Source organism: Cervus canadensis, chromosome 3 (assembly GCF_019320065.1).
Source record: "Cervus canadensis isolate Bull #8, Minnesota chromosome 3, ASM1932006v1, whole genome shotgun sequence".
NCBI lineage: Eukaryota > Metazoa > Chordata > Mammalia > Artiodactyla > Cervidae > Cervus > Cervus canadensis.
The window spans coordinates 82,170,690-82,185,693 of NC_057388.1; the positions used below are offsets into that span (position 1 = coordinate 82,170,690).

General features: G+C 38.4%; 1 protein-coding gene across 23 annotated transcripts in view; it reads right to left on the reverse strand.

Moving 5' to 3' along the window:
* Window positions 1-15,004, reverse strand: part of CADPS2 (calcium dependent secretion activator 2) — a 590,044-nt gene that overhangs the window by 55,689 nt on the left and 519,351 nt on the right. For 12 of the 23 annotated variants that reach the window (XM_043463600.1, XM_043463588.1, XM_043463596.1 and 9 more), the window contains 3 exons: window positions 12,190-12,345; window positions 10,459-10,606; window positions 2,755-2,829 (listed from right to left, as the gene is read on the reverse strand). In XM_043463600.1, coding sequence (XP_043319535.1) covers window positions 2,755-2,829; window positions 10,459-10,606; window positions 12,190-12,345 — 379 coding nt within the window. Of the gene's footprint in view, window positions 1-2,754; window positions 2,830-9,710; window positions 9,726-10,458; window positions 10,607-12,189; window positions 12,346-15,004 lie in introns of all 23 variants that reach the window. The other 11 variants (XM_043463598.1, XM_043463577.1, XM_043463594.1 and 8 more) reach the window with 2 other exon arrangements.

A 15,004-nucleotide genomic window follows, 5' to 3' on the forward strand; every position in this document is an offset into this window, starting at 1 on the left:
CCTATTTAAACCTTTATCAACTGCATGTGTGTGAGTGCATGCTTGGTCATGCCTGACTCTTTGTGACCTCATGGGCTGCAGCCTGCCAAGCTCCTCTGTCCATGGTAATCTCCAGGCAAGAATACTGGAGTGGGTTGCCATTTCCTCCTCCAGGGGATCTTCCTGACACAGGGATCGAACCCATGTCTCCTGCACTGGCAGGCAGATTCTTTACCACTGTACCACCTGGTAAGCCCTATGAACTGCATGAAAAGTAAAGTGAAAGTGAACGTAAAAGTGTAAAAGTAAAGTAAAAGTAAAGTGAAAGTGAAAGTAAAGTAAAGTGAAAGTGTTAGTCACTCAGTCGTGTCTGACTCTTTGCAACCCCCTGCACTATAGCCCGCCAGGCTCCTTTGTCTATGGGATTCTCCATTTAAGAATACTGGAGTGGGTGGACATTTCCTTCCCCAGGGGATCTGGCAGATTCTTTATCTTCTGAGCCACCAGGGAAGCCCTTGCACTTCAGTAGCTCCCTTTATGTATCATTCTCACGAAAGACAACTTCCACAGAGGAACTGTGCTGCTAGTGAGGCTCCATCTGAATAAAATTTCCCTGGATAGCTCATAGACAATGAAGGTGCTCTGTTAACTATGTCCCTCTGGCGTGCTGGTGGTACACTGCTGCTAAAAGCGACGGGCTGGCTGGACTCCTGGGAGGGCAGGAACCTCCTGGTTCTTCTTCTAGAAGCTTCATTCTCCTGCGGTTCACCTCCTCCCCCACCTGCCAGAAGCTTTTCCTGTTAACACTTCTCCTTTGCCCTTGTTGGTGAGTGTGTGTTGTAAGTGTGGGTGTTCAGTTCTGGGGTGGAAGCCAGCAGAGCAAGAACAAATGGGAGGTGGTGTTATTCTAAAATCACTTTTTGTGTGACTTTTTCCCACCTGAGTACCTGCTACCAGAGAATTTGGAAAACACACAGAATAAATTCTAAGAAATCCTCCCTACCCGTAAATTAACTATAATCCCACCACCCAGATAAAAGCTCTGTTGACATTCTCATATTTACCTGTCTTTTCTGTACGTGATAACAATTCAGATCACAGTTTCCACTTCTAAATATTGAGCTTTTTTCCCACTTAACACTATATTATGAAACTTTAATATTATAGTCTTTGAAAGCAAGCTTTCTTAATATAGATGTCCTATAATTTACCACTGATCTCATGTTAGAGATTAAAGTTGATGTCAATTTTTAATTTGAAATAATGTGACAACTATTAATGCATATAAATTTTTGCTTTCTAGGTAGAAAGAAAAAAATACAAAAAGGATTTTGGGTGAATGGGTATCAATGTACTCAACAGAGTTCTAAACTATGTTCTAGAAAGGTTGTAGCCATTTATACCTCCATATACAGAAAATGTGAGTGTCCCATTTGACCTTTTCTAAAATCAAGTGAAGCTTAAGAACATCTGTGCTAATTTCTAGAAGAAAATATTCTGTAAATTTTAGTTTTTGGTATGGTTTAAATTAATGAGGCTTAACATTTTTCATGCTTATTGGGCATCTCTATCTTTTCTTTTCTAAGCAACATGTACATGGGGACTTCCCTGGTGGTCCAGTGGGGAAGAGTTTGCCTTCCAATGCAGGAAGTGTGAATTTGATCCCTCCTTGGGGAACTAAGAACCCACGTGCCTTGTGGCTAAAAAACCAAAACATAGAACAGAAGCAATATTGTAGCACATTCAATAAAGACCTTGAAAAAAATAAACAACATGGCCTATGTCTGTTTACTGAATTGCAGGTATATTTGTATATTTTTGTTCTTTTGCATTCGTATATACTTCTAATTGCTTTATGAAGTCTGATCTGGGGTTCTTCAGTCAAGTATCTGTTCTTATCCAAGTGCCCCTCAGGGACCCACGCATCCTCTTTCCTCGCTCTTTCAGCTTCCCAGGCTCTCAGGTTGTCCATCTCTTTTCCTATCAGACCCTGATCTCAAACGTCACCTATGGCAGTCTGTTCCACCTTAATCCAAGTGCTAGTCACTCAGTCGTGTCCAACTCTTTGCGACCCCATGGACTGTAGCCCACCAGGCTCCTCTGCCCATGAGGATTCTCCAGGCAAGAATACTGGAATGGGTTGCCATTCATTTCTCCACGGGATCTTCCTGATCCAGGGTTTGAACCCAGGTCTCCTGTGTTGCAGGCAGGTTCTTTACCATCTGAGCCACCAGGGAAGCCCTTAGTGGAATTTTAAATGGAACACTCATTGATGCTTCATCTCTACTTATACAACTCAAGGTCATAGCTTTTGTCAAAGATATCTGAAACCTCACACAGGAAATTGTGGGAGGCCTCTGAGAGTGGAGAACCTCAGACATCACCCTGTCAACCTTCTCTGTCCACCTGTGAGACCAGTTCTAGAGTCCCAGTGCTGCCACCACAACCAACAAGCTAATTCCAAGAACTGATGGCCACTCAACTCATCCCTAGAGACAAACAGTAAGAGAACGTGAGTGTGAAAGGGTCAGGTGTTACTGGACAAGAGAGTTATTTTTAGAAGGACAACTGAAAAAAAAAAAAAAGCCAAAATTAATCAAACAAAAACCCAAAAGTTACTGACAAAGAGTGTTCATAATTTGATCCTAACTTTTCTTAAAATATGAACTTTTTCACATCTACCTTAAAGTTACTATTTCTCAATCAGGTATTTCAAAAGCTAAGACATACATTTCTAAAAATTTGCAGTTGAAAATTATATAAAGAATACCTTACCTTTGAAACTAGGAGTGAAATGACTTCTTTTACAGTGTTGTCAATCAAATCATCTATTTTGGAATGGTACTGCTGCTAGATATTAAAAGACAAAGATGCATTAGTTGAAGTGGACACAAAACTTATTTATGTCATTACACATAAATGCCTTAAAGCTACTAGTTATGACATATCAGATTTACACAAAATGACCATTTTGCACCTTAAAAGAACAAAACCTTGAAAATGATCCACCCATCAACACTTTTTACATTGTGGGTTTCGAAAATTTTCCCATGTGCTCTGTTGAGTTAAGCAGCTAATGGGGTTATTATACAGATGAATTGAGTTCTTATTCTTATTCAGACAGAGGAATGTGAAGGATACTTTTTGTCTTCTCCTCTATAATTAAGGTGGCCGAGTATTTTTCTAAAGGGTTGGTTTAGCCGGAGAAGCAAAAAGACTGGAAAAAGATTTAATTAATACAGCATTTCATGTCTGACAACTCTCATTCATAAGTTATTTTAAATGTGCTCTAGAAATAAAATGAGCTCCCAATTGTTCTCGCTGAAAGGACCTTTTTGTCAGCATGGGGAGCTGCAGTTTATACAATTCTTACAATATGCTCAAGCAAGGGCAAAATTAAAATTTCATCAACAAAGGTGATAGATGGTAACAAATTAATAGGCCATAAAAGGTACAATGAAACGGCACTCACTCCCCATAGCTTTTTTACTGCTTCCTCATGAAAATGACGCCTTTAAGTAAATGCAAAAAAAAAAGATGTATTTAAAATAAACCTGAAAGACTCTTTATTTTTTGCTTTCTTTAGAGACTACTAGAGAGTTCTCTTCTTAAATTAGCAGGAGCTTCGGCTCTGGCAGTGTGTGAAGGCACATTCATTGAAACAGTAATTCTTCCTTTAGAAGCATTTATCTGACGGCTGATTGTCCGCAATAGCCACTTCACAGAAAATGTGACTTGTAAAGACTAACCCTATCTTGATGGTTCAAGGCTTCTTGGAACAGCTAACATAATGCATGGAGTAAAAGTACTCAGGTCAGTATAAACATTAGACCAACTTAACAGCTGCTGGTTGAATGGTTTCCAAAGATGTGAGTTTTTGAAAGCTATTTTTCTTTCTGAAAACATGTCTCAAAGTTTCCACACAGAACAAAACATCAACTTAGGTCTGTTCTGGAACACGCAGGAATGAGGTCCCCCTGCAGGCTTTCAAAGTGACAAGCCATCATCTACCTGCATAAATAATGAAGAAAGGAGGCAGAATTTTGGAGCATGGGAATTATTTTCTTTTCCTGCTTGTGTGTGTGTGTATGCCTGTGTGTGTGTGTTGACAAGTGGTCTTAAATTAAGCACATATATATGAAGAGGGAACTTTCTAGGCATGTATTTATCACTCTGGGAAATAACATACTAAGTGTCTGTCTCACCTAAAGCCTTACTGATCCCCAAATTTGTACTCCCCAAAGGACAAACAGAAGGGAGATCTAGAGGGTGGATTCCTACTGCTCTAGGTTTTTTTTGTTTTGTTTTCAGAACAGCTTGAAGAGAGGGAAAAGGAAAAACAAAACCACAAAACAAAGAAAAGCAAGGTAGAAGGGGAAGAGGTTGAAAAACCTGGCCTAAAACCTGGCTGGTAGTTGAGATGACCAAGAAGACCCCAGAAGCACAGGAACAAAAACATCACTTCCCTGTCCCCCCAACCCCCTCCTCCTAGCTGAAACTCCCGCTGACCAGGCAGGGGCGGGGCTTATGCAAATGAGCTCTGCAGGCTCCCCCTCCAAGCACTCTTCACATCCTTCTCTCTCCAGATTTGCGGCTGTGTAGCAGGAGGAAATAAAAATAGCAGACTGAGGCTTCTCTTTGGGGTAGAAGAGGAAAGGGATACAGGAGACGGGCTTCAAGCTTCTCTCCTTACTCTACACGGAAAGTGCTACAGAGCATTCAGAGTCACCTGAAGCTGCAAAGTTTCATCTTGTGTATGCCTTACCCTCAATGTTTATCTCTCTTTGCCATAAATTTCATTTTTAACTAAAAAAATAATGAAATGGCATCAGAAAGCTATTGCATATAGAACAGCAGAGCTTCTACACAGTTGACTTTTGGGTTGCACTGATTTTTGGCAATTTCTTAAAATCAAGAGATGAGCCGCTAAGGAGGTCTTTTTATATCCTTTTTTATTGAAAGGCAGGGAAAAGCAGGCTCTAGGAGCCATCCAATTCTCCTATAATACACACCTTTAGACTGCTGTTTTCTTTCATGTTTAATTTAGCCAAAAGCAGAGGGAGGGAAAGAGATCAAGTTAAAAATGAAGAAACGGGGTGGGAGGGGGGCTCAAGAGGAAGGGTACATATGTATACTTATAGCTGATTTGCATTGTTGTAGAGCAAAAACTGATATAATATTGTAAGGCAATTATACTCTGATTTAAAAAGTATATAATTTAAAAAGAGGGGAAAGAAGAAAAGTATACATTTTAAATGTGTTACCCAGGAGGCAAACCTAAATAGTATAATGGTTGCTAGGTTGTTTTTTTTTAATATGAGATTTTGGTGGTGCTAATGGTAAAGAACCTGCCTGCTGATGCAGGAGACACAAGAGACGTGGGTTCATTCCCTGGGTTGGGAAGATCCCCTGGAGTAGGAAATGGGAACTCACTCCAATATTCCTGACTGGAAAAGTCCATGGACAGAAGAGCCTGGCAGGTCTACAGTCAATGGGGCTGCAAAGAGTTGGCCATGACCGAGTGACTGGGCAGTAGTTTGCTACTGTCAATTTATCTGATCAGCTCTGATTTCCACCAATACTAAACCTGAAAGCAGCTGGGAACTTCCAGAGTCTGTTCCAGCTGCACAGGTAGCAGATGTGGTCTAGGAGCACTGTGAGTGGAAATGTGCAGGTGGCTGCAGAATTCACATTTTACATACATACTCTGCAAAGAGAATAACCCAGAAACGCCACATACAGGTAACAGAAAGTTAGCTCGAAAAAAGTTATTCATTAGGGGATCCAGATAATTTCCAAAGACAAAAATAAACACACAAAGAGAGCAAAACAGGTATGAACAGAATTTATCTGGAAACATGGACATTTCCTAAGCTAAAGTTGATAGGTTTTCATTTAGATTAGCAGACCAAATTTTTGTTCAAAACCTGCCAAGTTTTTGTCTGCAACAGTAAAAGCCTATAAAATTTCTATCAGAATATTTCAAATTGGATCAATGATTTCTACAAACTGGTACTTTCCAGATCATTCTTAGATGAATTCTTTCCACAACTGACCTCAAAAGTAAACTGTCAGTGCCCTGCTTCTCTATTAGGTGACTCTGCACTTGGATTAAGATGAACTTTGATGGTGACTGCAGCCATGAAATTAAAAGAAGCTTGCTCCTTGGAAGAAAAGCTATGACCAATGTAGACAGCATATTAAGAAGCATAGACATTACTTTGCCGACAAAGGTCCATCTAGTCAAAGCTATGGTTTTTCTAGTAGTCATGTATGGATGTGAGAGTTGGACTGTAAAGAAAGCTGAGTGTCGAAGAATTGATGCTTTTGAACTGTGGTGTTAGAGAGGACTCTTGAGAGTCCCTTGGACTGCAAGATCAAACCAGTCAATCCTAAGTTAAATCAGTTCTGAATATTCATTGGAAGGACTTGATGTTGAAGCTCCAATATTTTGGCCATCTGATGTGAAGAACTGACTCATTGGAAAAGACTCTGATGCTGGGGAAGATTGAAGGTGGGCAGAGAAGGGGACGGCAGAGGATGAGATGGCTGGATGGCATCACCAACTAGTTGGACATAAGTTTGAGTAAGCTCTGGGAGTTGGTGATAGACTGGGAAGCCTAGTGTTCTGCAGTCCATGGGGTTGCAGAGAGTCAGACACGACTGAGCGACTGGACTGAATGACTGACTGAGGAATTTTTACTTCATGGAGCCCAGGGAATTCAGATCAGGCACGGGTCTGAAGTCCTGGCTCCCTTAAAACAAAGTGAAAGTGAAGTTGCTCAGTCGTGTCCGACTCTTTGCGACCCCGTGGACTGTAGCCCACCAGGCTGCTCTGTCCATGGGATTCTCCAGGCACAAATACTGGAGTGGGTTGCCATTTCCTGGCTCCCTCACACATGGGTAAATATCCTCATCTCACCTGACTGTTTTCATGCAAACATGTAAGAAATGAAGACTAGCCAAATGCCTGTGTAATCCAGCATTTAAAAATTTTGGTCCTTCTGCTGGGATGATTTTAAAGGTATTGGATTGTTAGTTCTGGAAATGGAAGTATTTTACTGCAATTGAAAACAAATCCCACGTAAGTAGGGGTCCCTGAGTTGCTCCATTAATGTGTTTTCACTTTCAATGGATGGACCATGAGATACAGTAGGTCTGAGAGCACATGACAGCTGAAGGCCCATGCAGTCATCTGCTCTTTTGCAGGGATGGATAACGAGGATTTCTTAGCACTGGTGGTTTTCGGATCTCCACATCTGTCCCTGGGGGCCTGGCCTGAGATTGCTGACTCATTACACACAGCTGTCATAAGAGCAGATCATTCGCTCACTAATTACTCCATTAAATGCTTTTCCGGGCTGCGGCTGAGAGTGTCTGCATCATCGTATGCCACGTAAGAAAACAGAATCATAATTCAGGAGTCCAGAAGGGGCTTCACTGTGGGTAAGGAGTTGGCAAGCTTTTGTCCCAGCAATGATGATATAATAAATTTACTAGAGATTGTGCAGAGGTAATTCCCTTAAATCTAGAGAAAATAAAATCTCCTAGGTTTATCTATATAGTATACTATATATCTTTATGAGTTTCCAAACTGTGTAATAATGTTTTTTCAACAATTTTAATTTGTTGCTTGCTATACAATGGGGTCCTATCCATGTGCTTACCTACGCATGTAATGTATTCATCACTTTGCAATCATCCCCAAACTTGTCTTAAACATGTACAGAGAGGAAAAGCCTGTGCAATTACATGTATATATTTCCTGGAGATTAAAAGCAAAGTATAAAATACTTCTTGTGCATGGAAACTCTTGTTTACCACTTTTCAGGGTTGCTAATGGGTTTTACACCTGCACATTTTGAAGTATATTAATTGTGTGGAAGTTGTGGGGAACTAATTGTCTCTGGTGAGAAGGTACAGGTGCAGACATAATGAACAGCAGCAGCAGATTACTCTTCAAAATCATCCACCTATTAATGTAAAGAATCATTTGACAATGTAACAATGTTTTGTCATTTGTGTGTGTGCCTGCTTTTCTTTTAGAGTACTGGGGTGAGTTTTTTCTTACAGGGGAGGCAGGATTTTTTTTAATGGGGGTAAGATTTTTAAAGCAGTGACAAAAAATCAGTCTGCTCATTCAACAAATATTTACTATGTATCTATTGTGTGTCAGGTACTGCAGTATATGTGAAAACAAGAACAAATGGATAAATGCAGTATTAATGGAAGAGGCAAGATGATTCCATAAACCTGATGAAAAATGGACATGTGTATAAAGAGACAGACAATGTTCTCAAGCAGACAATAAAAGGTTTACATCTGGCTATAGAAAACCAAGAAGGTGGTTATGAGCCATTGATAGCCAAGCCAGCTGCCTACTCATTCGAATAATTAGAGATAATAAATCACGTTTCAAGAGATCAGAGAATGACAAAACTGAACACTCGATAACATGTATCAGCTCCTTACTGAGTCTGTAAGGTTGTATGCTGTGGTATTAGAAATACACTTTCTCCCCCTGAATTGCTCAAAGAATGAAATACATGGATACGTGCACAAATCATGGCCAAATTGCTAATGTCTGTCTCTTGGTTAAATAAGCACGGCATTCAAAATAGTGGACCTTCTTATCCTCTTTGTGTAGTATTGTGTGTGTGTGCTCAGTTGTGTCCAACTCATGGACTGTGCCCAGGCTCCTCTGTCCATGGAATTTCCCAGGAAAGAATACTGGAGCAGGTTGCCATTTCCTTCAGGGGATCTTCACGACCCAGGGACTGAACACGTGCCTCTTGCATCTTCTGCACTGGCGGGCAGATTCTTTACCACTTGTTACCTGGGAAACCTCTTATCCTCTTAGTGGTTACCACCTAAGCCCTTCTGCTTGGATTAGAGTTGTTAGCCCAGTGAAGAGTTGGTTCTGAGTTTGACTCCCACGTGTCAACTCTAACACTCGTAAGATTTAACATATCCGTAGAGCACAGAAGCATTTGACTTATTAAAAAATATTTATTTAATCTAGTCAATCCTGTAAGGTATAAAGGGTTTCAGTGATGTTCCTCCAAGGGTCTGGGTGGTACCTCAAGAAAACCTGTGTGCGGAAGGGGAAAGGTGCCTGACACAGGCCTGCCCTTCCCTGAATCTGATGATGGTGCTATCCCAGACCATGAGTAGGAGGAGAAAGGCTGTTATCACAGTGGGCATATCCCTCACTGAAATTCACAACTGGGTTCTTCTGTATGGAGTGACATTAAGAGTGGCCTCCTGGTCCTCAAATTTACAGGTTACCCTGTATATATGCTATATGTCATCTATAGCCCCTAACTCTAAATTCTTTTAATACTATTAGTGAAAGTATACACTACATATATATGCATCTTAAAAATGTTAACAATCACTCTGCTTCTGAATTTATTTAGAATTTAAAGAAGGGTGAATTCACTTGGTTTTAAATAATTTTATCTTAAAAAATTGTAAAGTCGTCTGTTGATTCTGCAGTTCAACGGTGAAGAAACATTCCCTTTGACATTATTTAAGGTGAAAGTATTTACATGTGCTTTAATGCATCTTTGGATATTGCAATGTAGTATCATACACATACACACCAACCAAAAACCTGAAAATGGAATTATATTATTTTAATTTGAAAAGATGAACACAAAAAAGGTACACTTACAAGAATAACAATTCAAATGAAAATGTGTGTGTGTGTGTTTTTAAATGAAACTTACCCACTGACTATCAAACTGGATCATGCCATGAGGGAAAATAAAACACGATGAAGGAGAACATAAGGGAAAAATAAAGAAATGATGAAAAAGTAATTACAATGGGCAAAGATGCAACAAAATATTAACTTAAAGAGATAATCTAAGAAAAAGAGATCCATTTCACCCAATCACCACTCTCAACAAAAATAAAATCATGGGGTAAAATAAACTCTATTTCTGAATACAGAACCAAACAAAATAGAAATCAAATGGAAACAACGGGGCATTCATTGAAAAAAGCAAAGACCAATTTTCCAGTATATTTCTACTTGATCTTTAAAAAAAAAAAAAAAAAAAGGAAACTTCTGTGTAAATAAAATATTTCATGGGCTATTTTCTGTGGCCTGTTTTTTGGATGCAAACTCTGGATACTCTATATTTGTATAAACAAAGCAAGTAGCTTTCTAGCTTTCTCATTTGCTTGTGAAAAGCAAGGTTTATGTAAATACACAACACCTAAGCCATTAAAAGGTATATCTGAAATTCAATGGCCACTTGTAAAATTTGGGGCAGTCTTTGTATTAAAAAGAAGAATCTGATAAGAGCAAAGGAGAAAGGGGCATTCCATTATTATAATACAGACAAGATCAAACACATGTATGGGGAACTAGGTCTTTTTCATCTAGTCAAGTAAGAAACTTCTGGAAACAGCATGTACTTCTCTGCCAGGGCACCCTACATTCCCACATGCGACATTCAATCCACTTACCTCCTGTCCTCCATCCAGGGCACAGAGCTTGGTGCTTTGCTTTTTGGCATCAACTAGCACATTAAACATCGTGCACATAGAAGCTGGGATGCGCAGGTCAGTGGTTTTGCTTGCCTTTTGCAGCTTGAGTTCAAATGCAGTTCTTGTTCTATTCATTAAAACATGAATTCGGAGTAAGAAATCTGACATGTCCCCCTGATTTGTAAAAGTGAAATCAACACTACAAGATGCTAATTTAAAACATGCAAATACGGAGTGTGGCATTGCCTGGGAGCTGGGAGGTGGGATGCTCTTCTTTTTAGGTGTCTTGTATGAAAGATCAGACTGTGATACTACTTGTACTCACTCAGACAGTTAAGTGAAGCAATGAAGTTTTTCCATTCAGAGTACACACTAGATGTCTGAGTGAGTATCCAAGTAGTAATATTAAAGCAGAACAAATCCTCTGTGTTCGGGTTTACCAAATTAAAAAAAAAAAAAAAAGGACAAATTTGGGAAACTAAAACACATAATTAATGTGCAACACAGAATGTATAATTCTTCTACGTCACTTAGTTTCTCTTTCAAACACCTGAAGTTGCATTTAGGGTTTTTTTTTTTTTTTTAAAGAAACTGCATAATAGATGAATTGGAAATGGTTTTGCTAAACTGTCCAAAGGATATCCATAGATTTGATACATTAGAATCACACATGACAAACCTGATGTTTTTTAAACATTAAATAATCTAATTCATGGCTTTGTTTTAAAAAGCCATTAAACATTATTTTAAAGAGATAATTTTTCTTGTTTTGAAGAATTCAATATTATCCAGTTGCTCCAACCAGAATTTGTTATTCCAATAGGCTGCCTGCATTGCTCTTGTATATCTCATGAACAAAGGCAATGGGGAAAATAATGCTAATTAGGATGAAGTGCTGATTTTGTAAAAAGTATTAAATAAAATGAAAGTGCATGTGGAAGAATTCAAAGCCTCATAACTTATTTCTGGTTAAGTTCTGAAGAATGTAAATGGACACTTGGAACTCATCTGATGTGGACAGAGAATACCAGAAAACAGAACAACTGATGGCAATGATCATCATTGAAGTTTGCCATGCCATTTCTCAGCACGTGAACACAGTACATAATGTATAAAGTACTGAACAGATCTCTCCATGTGTCTCAGGAAGCACGGCCTTGGGGACTTAAAGCATAGCATTCCCAGAGATAACAATAAACACAACAGAAAGGATTAACATGAGTATGGGTGCTATGGCTGAGAGCAATGGCTTATTGTTTAGTCGCTAAGTTGTGTCCAACTCCTTGTGACTCCATGGACTATAGCCCACCAGGTTCCTCTGTTCATGGGATTTTCCAGGCAAAAATACTGGAGTGGGTTGCATGCCCTCCTCCAGGGTATCTTCCCAACCCAGGGATTGAACCCACTTCTCTAGTGTCTCCTGCATTAGCAGGTGGGTTCTTTACCACCAGGGAAACCTGGGAAGCCCCAACAGCAATAGTTAGGAGACCTGAAAAAAAGTAGTGGGCCAATTGTATCAAGTACATTCATCCTTAGAGTTTAGCTCCAAGTACATAATGTCCTTTAAATTAGTATGTAATGTCCTTTAAATTTTGGAAAAGCTATACAAATTGAAACCTTTCTTGCGATAGTTATGTAAAACGTATTTGGTGAAATGTGGTATTTTGGGTGCTTGGCAGAGTAAGCAGCAACTTGAAAATATATGTCTACCTTTTGACACAGGCCTCTATCATGTCACTGGCCATTAGTTTAAGTCTTTGCTCTAAGTGATGGGCAAATTCTTGTTCCGGCCAGTGAAGATCAAAGACAAACATTTGCAGTGCATCAAGTTTCCAAAAAAGGTCTTCTGATGTTGCTGAGCCATTGCTAGAAGAAAAAGGAAGAATGAACATTGTGAACTTCCACTATTAGCTACATGGATCACCCATACATTTTTTTTTTTCTGTATCAATTGTTGTCAGTGAAAAAAATGCTACATAAGACCTCTAATGATCAATATTTTCTTTGCTCAACCTCCTAATTTTCCCTTTTTACTTCTTCTTAATGAATGAGGCAAGGCAAGGAGAACAAAATAGAAATACTGCAGTAAAGTTTCATAAAAAGGGGTAAAATAATGGGTAATGGTCTTTACTAAAGAAAAAAATAAACTTATATACATAGGAACAGACAAATGTTCTTTACCAACCTCTAGGATAAACATAAAATACATATTTTCTCCTAGAAATTCAAAGAAGTATGTTTTATGCAAGAAAATCCATATGATGGCAACTATAAGCTTTACTCAACTCATGCATATATGCTTCTGTAATCATGATGGTTTCTGTTTGTCTTCACGTATGTTGCCTTCAGGGCTTTAAATTTCTCAGTTACAGGTAAGGTGAAACAGGTATCAGGAATGAAATAATAGATTGGGTAGGGAAGCAAATCTTGCCTCTATTTTGAAATGTTTTGGGCCTTTTCTCACTCATAATTAAACCTTACTTAGTACAAGGTATGGTCTAACAGAGAAAAGATATACAAGGTGCTCTCAAGTCAGAGCAACATCATATATTTCAGGTCCTTCCATTTATCTAACCAAGAAGCCAAGGTCTGCTATGCCTTCACTACTATGGTAAGGTTACTCTAGGGACCATGTTTTCACACCATGCAAGGAGGTAATTAGTGTCAGAGTATATAATATTTGGGCCAATGATAGTATTATTTACTTTCCATTAAACCTAGTGTACAGCCTAAGAGGAAAAGAGATGATTTGAAAATAACAGTCCTATGTATACTGCAACTTAATTATAAAAGAGAACAAAAGAAAAAGAAACAACTGCTCTATGATTCACTTCTGCTTAGCTTTCCAACATTTAACATATACTAACCTGAAATTTATATTTCAGGTTTGTAAAAGAAAAAAATTTAAGATAAACTAATTTATCACAAGGGCATGGTGGAAAATTTTTATAAAGAAAAATTCTTTTAAATAACCACATTGTTTAGCTAAACATATCTTAATTAGTCAGCTTAAAAACAATCACCTCCTGCTCTGGCTAATTAAAGGCTTAATTCTATGCCCCTGCTCCCCCACTGCCTCAGCATCTCAGCTCCATCACCAATCTACCCTGGTCTCCTCCTCCCGTTCTGCCAGTAATTCCTCATGATCTCCTCATTAAGCCAAGATGTCCTCAGAGTTAAATTCTCAAGGGAGCAATCACAGCAAAGCAGTGAACATCACCCACAGCACTTTCTTCACTGACTGTCTCCAATAGTCACTGGCACTTAATACTCAGTGCCCCAAAAGTATCACTAAACAAAAGAACCAGAGAACCATACTGACTGTAAAAAAAGTTTGAGAAAACACTATATTTAATCCTTCATTTTGCTACTTATATAATAAAAATAAGTGAAAAAAATCATGAAGCAAAATCCTCTGATACACTTACAGTGTCCACTTTGGTAGATTAGAAGAACTATGTTTTAAGAGTAATTGAATGTCATTGACAAAGAAGCAAATTTATTTCTTATAATTTTTCAACAAAACAACAGCAACAAAACCCACCATTAAGACAAAATCCCAAATAGTAAAGGTAGAATTCTAATAAATTCTAATAAAAATGTGACAAATAAATCTTTATAGAGAATATGGATATATGTTTTTTTGTTCTTTGATTCTGTTACAGAATGATTCTAAATGATACATATGCTTAATTGGGAATGTAATTAAGGTAACAAGTGTTTGTTACAATTAAATAGATGAAAAATGTAAATAGTTTTCTCTCAAGCTGGCATGTATAACCTGCAACTTATTCGTAGCTTTTTCATTTTAATATTACTTCTGATTAGTGACCTATCCCTAAAAGTATTAATCACAGGTTAAAGAATCCAAATGTGAAAAATGGAGTCTGAGATAATTTCCTGAAAATGCCAGCAGTAAACTTACCTTACTGGCATTCACTCCTAGAGCTAAAAAAGCCAGAATTTTATAGACAGGGAGAGATTTGGAGGAGCATCTATTAAGATGATTTATACAAATGTGGGTTCAAAGCCTGTCATGTGCTGACTGGGAGACACGGGCCAGTTCTGCCTTTTAACTTCTTGGTGACTTAGTTTCCTTAACTGGAAAAAGGGGAAAGTGATCTTTACCTCACAGGGTTGTCACAAGGCTTAACCGAGAAAAAGAATTTGGCTCTCTATCTCAAGTAACGGTAGCTAATTTTCTTCTTCGAATTATTATTTTTTCTAGCTGACTTCATGTGAGATCTTGTGCAAAGCATGGGCTATTACTGAGTTCATTTCATTTCCGTGAGGCTCAAACTTTTGGAAACCATTCAGTTATGGGTAATGATGATGATTGGTGATAATGTAATAATAACTATAGTAATAACACTCATAATGTAGATTGTAGTTATATAGTAGTTATCATTTATGGAGACCCTAGGCTGTGCCAGGCTCTTTTCACAGTTTTTTTTTTTTAAATCCTCCCCAAAACATCTTTAAATTAGATGTAATAACCATTTTAGAGTTGAGGAAACTGAGGTTA